Source organism: Anneissia japonica, unplaced genomic scaffold (genome assembly GCF_011630105.1).
Source record: "Anneissia japonica isolate Jap-2015-1 unplaced genomic scaffold, ASM1163010v1 scaffold456_len727751_cov192, whole genome shotgun sequence".
NCBI classification, from domain to species: Eukaryota; Metazoa; Echinodermata; class Crinoidea; order Comatulida; family Comatulidae; genus Anneissia; species Anneissia japonica.
The window spans coordinates 360059-367844 of record NW_022713155.1 but is presented as its reverse complement, the minus strand read 5'-3'; the positions used below and the strand labels follow the sequence as shown (position 1 = coordinate 367844).

At 36.1% G+C, this 7786-nt stretch overlaps 2 protein-coding genes across 2 annotated transcripts in view; one reads left to right on the top strand and one right to left on the bottom strand.

Moving 5' to 3' along the window:
* Window positions 1–2370: 2370 nt before the first annotated feature.
* LOC117108264 (28S ribosomal protein S21, mitochondrial-like) lies at window positions 2371–3161 on the top strand. Its single transcript, XM_033250238.1, has 2 exons — window positions 2371–2557; window positions 2947–3161. The coding sequence occupies exons 1-2, from the start codon at window positions 2475–2477 to the stop codon at window positions 3122–3124; spliced, it is 261 nt and encodes an 86-aa protein (XP_033106129.1). The 5' UTR covers window positions 2371–2474; the 3' UTR covers window positions 3125–3161.
* Window positions 3162–6447: 3286 nt separating this feature from the next.
* LOC117108260 (molybdate-anion transporter-like) overlaps window positions 6448–7786 on the bottom strand; it is a gene marked incomplete in the record, with an annotated part of 5996 nt that continues 4657 nt past the window's right edge. Inside the window, 1 exon segment of the mRNA XM_033250234.1 lies at window positions 6448–7378.

Here is a 7786-nt window from a genome sequence, read left to right as displayed (position 1 = left end):
ATCCTGCATGCTGCATTCTGTGATGTATAACCATAGAGAAAATAGGTATGTTATCAGATAATTTGTCTTCCAGAACAATTCTGTCCCACAAACAGCTCAGACTCATCGTTTTTGTCTAGGTTTCGTGAAACATAGGTCCGTTCTTAATTGTTATCAAGCCCGTTTTTGTTGAATTTTGTGTGAATTTGAACGTTTTACAACAGTTCTAATCCGGATATATTAAATTTAACTTGAGCCCTCTCCACATTCATTTACGATATAGGGCTATCAGTGGGAAATGGCAGTGGTACACTACTGACGACATACTTAACCATGGAAATAGAAACTCTAATTTTTTTTTCAATTACGCCTATAAACAAAACATGCCGATGACGACGATCTATTAGAAAACTAAATATTTACATATGACTTATACAATAAAAATCAAAGCTTTTGATATAATATATTACAATAAAATAAAAAAGTTTAATGGGTGTACAATTGCAACGTTAATTACATTAACAATTTTCAATCTTCTAATAAATTACCGTATATAGCCGGAGTAAGCTTCAACATACACTTTCTCTTTAAACGACTTCTACAAAATAATTTGATGATGCACAAAATCCTGTTGACTAAACCAATTACCGTTTCGATTATAAGATAACATCTTCAGTCTCAATGTCCATGAACTTCTTTTCGAGATAGGCTTCCTTGATGTTACAGAAACTTTTGCAAACTAAAGAAGGGGATGGGGCGATGCAGGATTTGGCGGTAGGGAGTGCTTGAAAGTCCACAGCACCTCAGCCCCACAATGGTTGGGGCTGATGTGAGAAATTTTGAGAATATGGACCTCTCAGGTGCGCGGAAATTGCACTCTAATATCGGTACCTTAAAAATCTTACCGGTTATTCGTGATCAACAATAATAATTACAATACAATTATTTTTCTTACTACAATTTAGGAGCTGTCTCTTATACACATCTAGATGTGTATAAGAGACAGAACTAGTGTAGGCCTAGGCTTAAGTACAGTAGGGTGTACTACTAGGCCTAGGCTTTTGTTGTAAAAGTTGAAGTGCATGTATTAGGATGCGCCATAGGCCTATATTTAAAAAAATACATTTTGTTAATTATTTTTGGTTGGCCTGGGACCTAGGCAGGCAGGCCAGCATTGCCGTCGAAAGTCCTGGGATTCAACGATAACGTCAGTGCACATGTTCACAAACGCCATTGATTGGAACATGGACCTTATTAATAGGTCCATGATTGGAATGAAAATAGACGCGCTGAATTTCGTTTGTTTTATGAACGATAGTATTTATCGAACATTTATCTATATAAAAACAAGATTAATATTGTAGAAATTGTATTTCTAAAGATTTATATATAATTCATATTTAATTTGGTAGACAATAAATATTCAGTAAGATACTAAAAACGATTATTAATTCTGAAATGTGCATCAAATCTCAGCTATTATTAACCAGGGGAAGAGGGGAGAGGGGGGGGGGTTCGCTAGAAGAGGGGGGTTCGCCCGAACCATAAAAACCCCCCCTGGCTACGGGCCTGAAACAAAACATGTCGATGACGACGATCTATTAGAAAACTAAATATTTACATATAACTTATACAATAAAAATCAAGCTTTTGATATAATATATTACAATAAAATAAAAAAGTTTAATGGGTGTACAATTGCAACGTTAATTACATTAACAATTTTCAATCTTCTAATAAATTACCGTATATAGCCGGAGTAAGCTTCAACATACACTTTCTCTTTAAACGACTTCTACAAAATAATTTGATGATGCACAAAATCCTGTTGACTAAACCAATTACCGTTTCGATTATAAGATAACATCTTCAGTCTGAATGTCCATGAACTTCTTTTCGAGATAGGTTTCCTTGATGTTACAGAAACTTTTGCAAACTAAAGAAGGGGATGGGGCGGATGCAGGATTTGGCGGTAGGGAGTGCTTGAAAGTCCACAGCACCTCAGCCCCACAATGGTTGGGGCTGATGTGAGAAAATTTTGAGAATATGGACCTCTCAGGTGCGCGGAAATTGCACTCTAATATCGGTACCTTAAAAATCTTACCGGTTATTCGTGATCAACAATAATAATTATAATACAATTATTTTTCTTACTACAATTTAGGGGGTTGCAATCGCACCGTTTATACACCCCCCCCCCCTGCATCTGCCCCAGGGAGGGTTTATTTTCGAGATGGGCTTCTTCTCGAGATTAAGCCCACTGGGCTTAATTCTAGGTTTTACGGCTGTGATTTACGAATCATTCATTATCAAGAAGTTCCTTGAGATATTTCACCATTCCTCCTAATTCTATAGTTTGGCCGTGAGAGGGCGGTTGTTCAGAAGAATTATTTTTATTACTGTATGTGACGTGCATGATGGATGCACACGCTTGTCTTTTTCGTTAATATTTTTGTTTTGAGTGCAACCAAGCTACAGAAGAAGCAGCTTGCAGAATGGCTAGGCATTTGAAATTTGTGGCAAGAACAGTGTTTGTTAAAAATGGAGATGTTGATGCTGCCTACAGAACTCTGAATAGGTTAATTCAGCAGAAATTTACCGTGTAGAGCTAGGCCCTAGTCCTACTTCTTATCTTAGCTTACTGTACAGACTAGGTAGGCGTCCTCAGGGCAAGGCTGTGATAGGCCTCGGGCCTCTCGTCTCTAGACAGACCAAGCCATAGTAGGCCTAGTTAACTTATCTATCTCTTTTTTTAGTCTTATCCATGTTGTTTTTGCAATCACAGTATTTCTGTGAGAAATTAATGCATAGTATATGTATGTATAAGTTTGTAGGCTGTAAATTTGGTATCTCCCTGACACTCACTGATTTGAAGATTCGGTGTATTTACAAGTCATACAGTATGCGCATGCTTTATAAATAAAAATACCCTGCTGAGTAACTTCTTTATTTTATTCTCTCTTCCAGTACCATAGTTAAAGATGGGATAGTCGAGAAAGTGAAACGTGGACGGTACTATGAGAAGCCATGTCAGAAACGGCGTCGACTTCAGTATGAAAATGTAAGACGAATCTACAATCAAGAAATGACACGAAAAGTCAACTTCATCATGAAAAAAAATAGGACTGACCCTTGGCCTGTATAAGGGAATAGTGTTTAAATCTTCCCCGTCATGGTCAAAGAGGACACAATTGTGTAGTTGGATCAGTACATATTATTGCATGTTGTTGACTCATCATGGCTTGTGAATACCGTAGATTTCTCTTGGATGGAGAAAAAAACCTGTTGGAGACGACAGCCTACAGTTATGCCAGTTTACAATAGGAGACTTTAGTCCAACAACTTACTGATTCTGTCTCTGAATTCCAACTGGTGTTTTGCACTGAAACAAACTACTTCCCTATTGAAAATACAGTACACTTTAATTAATTCCAACCAATATTTAATATTATTTCGCTGTATTGCAAATATGCTGAAGTCATGAAGTTTTATCCACAATAAAATGTATAATCACATTAGTAATGTTATTTGGCCATTCTATTTACCTGTTATAATTTTACACTTAAAGTCAGGCTCCGGAGGAAAAAAAATTGATAAGTTGTAGAACTGATTTTTCTAAGACAGAAAAAAGTATTTTGATCAAAAACTGAGTAGCGGTGAATGAGATACAGATTTTTGAATATATAAAAACTGGGGGAAAAGGTGTAAAAATGGGCAGTTATGCCCCTTTCCCCCAGTTTTTAATTATTAAAAAATCTATCTTGTTCACCGTTCCCCAGTTTTTGGTCAAACAACTTTTTTCTGTCTTAGAAAAATCAGTTCTACAACATATCTGGAGTCTGACTTCAAAGTTAAAAGTCGTGCTAATATTGCAAAAATAAATTGACATAACCCTACAGTGCCTACATTTTGATGGTCTAAATGGAAACCTTAGGAAGGCTTCAAAACTACAAAAAAAAAACTTACCACATACAGTAAGTATTTACACTTTCAAAATTCAGGCACAGTAACACTAACAGTGGGTTATCAGGGTTTGGAGAAAGCTGTCTGACATGGGGAAGACATTTGTGGCAGAGGACAATTGGGCCCTTACAATACAGTAGGTCCCAATGAGGGTTGAGGGAAAAAAGCCTATGTGGTAATGCTCATTAAAATAACTACAGTACATTGTTATTAACATAAAAAAGAAACCAATTTTCAACAATTGTTTTTCTATCCCAAAATTTAATTTATTTTGTAAACGTCTGTCAATTGGCCTATTTGTATTTTATTTTGGTGGCAGTATACCTTTCTGTAAACTATATGAGGCTTGTCATCCCAAAACCAGTGTACTGTTGCTACATGTTAAACTGAGTAATTAGCATAGAATGTGCCAGTATTGTATATTTTGGTACAGAGTAGCCGTAATACTCTTAACTTTGGCAATAGTCAATTCTAGTACATTACCCCTAATAATGGGGAGATTATAAATATACCTTAAAACCTTGAATTGAAGCCCATCTCGAATTGAAGCCCCCCTCTTTAATTAGCCACGAAAAGAAGCCCCCCCCCAAAAAAAAAGAAGCCCAGGACTTCAATTCGAGATTTTACGATATTAAAAACGTAAATTTTCTTGTCTTGGTCACTGATGCTGGTTTTGGCATAGCAAGCTTTATAGAACAACAAAATATTTTTCTCGCAAATTAACGGACCCATATAAAATATTTGCACAGGTCCCAAACATTTCAAAAGTCTTGGATTTTCTCACTATCAATTTCCAAAGAGTCTTCCTACATAACCTCTGGCAATCTGCCTCATTCAAAGTTATTTATCTTTATTATTACCAATTCAATTGAATTTGGTCTAGATTTTACCACAGGTAGTACAACCTTTGAAAAACCAAGTTTTAATCTTTTTGTCAAGCAGGAAATGGCCTTCATATATTTTGGTTTTGTAACAGTGCTTTTGTTATAGGTAAAGGTAGAAGAATAACCCATAACTTGCAGCGTCATCGTGCTGAATTGCGTATGGACGTGGTCCATGACTACCTAGCAGCCATAAAGAGGCGCTTCATGGTAGATACATGTTCACATCATTCCACAACGACAGGGGCTGAAATGAACCATAACATTAGGGTAACCCCCTACTCATCCAAAAGATGAAATGGGTTCTTTAAAGTGCACACGAGCCAGATGTATACACTGGACCTCCATTTTTAAGTCCTTATCCGAGAAGACTTGGTTCTACCAACCGAACCATGGGCGAGGAGCGGCTGGAACCTGCGCCGATGTTAAGGTTGTAGCTAGCGGCGCCCCTGCCTTACCGCTCAGCCACTCGTCTTATGTAAGAGTACAAAAAACTCTTGCGACCCCTTTCCAAGAGTACATAATTAAATCATGATTGTTGTCATTTTAGGAGTACATTCACTACTGAGCCCTCCCCTAAAGTATGTTTTATACTCGCATTGATTGATGGTGGATTCAAGGGCTACCCTGCTGGCCTGGGTCCCCTTCCCCTAAATTTTTCAAATTATTTAAAAAATTGAAAAACAAGAAAACTATATTCAAATTTAAAGTCTGAAAGTGCCATTTCCAGCCATCTTGATGTGCCATAATCTTAAGTGTGTTAATACCTCAGCCTCAATCATGTTGGGGCTGAAGTGGTATTAGACCCTATTAGACCCCTATTTCAAATTCCTGGATCTGCCACTGAAAATTATGGGGAAAAAAAGAATGTCCTCTTGGAGAAAGCAACATTTGGGTATAGGGCACTGCGCACATAATCTCTGGGGAGCTATAAATGATATAATCTCCATGCTTAAATTTACAAAAATTTAAAAAATCCAATTAATTCCATAAAATTAAAGCCAAAGGAATAAAAGAAATAGATGTACTGTAAATATTAACTAAACAACAGTAAAAATATGGATGAGTCATTAAATTGGGACACTTTTACCGCAATCACAATACTGGGGAGTTGGGAAAATCAAAAAGTTTAAAATGCGATCTTTCTTTGTATTAGTTTTCTCTTCCTGAATTACTTTGGTTTTTCTTTTCTTTTTTTTTGTTGCAAAAATCAGAGGGAATATTTAAAAAAAAAACACTAAATAATCATGAAAAGGAAAAAAAATTATCAGTCACGTTTTGTTAAAAATAGTACAAAAGGAACTCAAGAAAAAAAAACCTGAAAGTTTTCCCCTGAATTAAAACTGCATATCACAACACTGGCTAAAAGTCATTGTCATAATCTATTGTGAAGCAGCAGTTGGGAATCAGCCAATCAACATCCTTTTGAAAGTCTGATGACATCAACCAACAACCACTAAAACAGGGCATTGTATTGAGGATCCACACTACCTTACCAAGTGTATCAACAGTTACAATACTGGCAGTGTTAAAAGTCTTTACATTATCTACATGCACTTTGTTTAGCAATCTGCTGAACTACATCAAAGAACCTGTTAGAACAAATATGGCATTCAAACACAAATTCAGTGATCATAATGATTTATTTATGAGGTTTTTTTTCTCTTATTAAGTTACTTAGTACAGAGATTGACAAACCATCTTTTTGTATTACAGTATCAGTAAGTTCCCATTAAAATAAAGTTGAGTTTGTATAATAATAAATGTTAGGTACAATATGAACATACTTTTCTTTTAGTATAGTCCGGAACAGGTCAAAAGATTTGCCAGTTTAACTAGTATTTAAAGCTGTCAAACAGCATACAGTATGACATTTTCCACTTAGAGGTCAGCTAGGACGCATACTATTTTAAAGTTCTTTTAGAAAATATAACTCGCAATTTTTTTCTTAGCAAGCCAACAAAACTGGTCTGTCCAACCGGGAACTTAACGCCCCATTGTCATTGCATGAACTATCCTACTACAGGGTCAAGCTGTCAGTGACTAATCGCTTTCTGCATAAAATCTTTCAGGTTGAAATTACAAATTTAATTTACTCTGGAGAATCAATCAATAAGGCCAAATAAAAAAAAAAATATTGTGTTGGCCACGCCCAATTGGCCCAAATTTTACGAAATTCAGGGTCAGCATTTTCGCTTTTTTTTCCTTGACTGGAATAGCCTTGGCCAGGCTAGGTGGCGAAGGCCTAGCCAACTTTGCTGGATGGTATGCAATACGAATCTAAAATTTTTGGTTGTTAAAGGGAAAAAAAAGTTTTGGATTTTCCCAAAACGTGGCCAACACACTTTTTTTTTTTTTTTTCTTTTTGGTCTAACGGTCATACAGTAAATTCTACTGCAGAATACAGTATTTACTCTTTAGCTTTAAATGATGATTACATGTTAAGCCATAAAGTAAACTGCCTATGCCCATTAAGTTCTTAACTGAACTGAATATATATTAATACATGTTTTTGAGTACACTGTAAAATTTGTAGAAGCGGTTTAGCGCAGTGGGAAGGGTTTCAATCCCTTCCAGTATATTTCACATGTGTAACTATGGAGGTATTATTGAGAAGGAGATCACTCGGCAACAGATCCCTTTGACGCGACAAACCCATGTGTTCCCCGCTTTTGGATCGCACGCGGGCGTATTACCCTATAATTCACATTTTTTCGATAGCAACAACTTGGCAACGACGCATTTATACGCCTCCAGCAGAGCAGTTGTGCAATAAAGCGTTTGATTTTAACCCATTAAATATCTTTATAATGAACAATGTTCCCAAGATTAGATTTTTTTCGGGCTTTTGGTATGTTATTATTTGTATATTTCAGGAACGGATTCCGTAAAATATTTATGTTAAAATTACTTCTGTGTTCATTATAATTTTGTCTAAAGATTGATTAGTTCGACTATAAAGC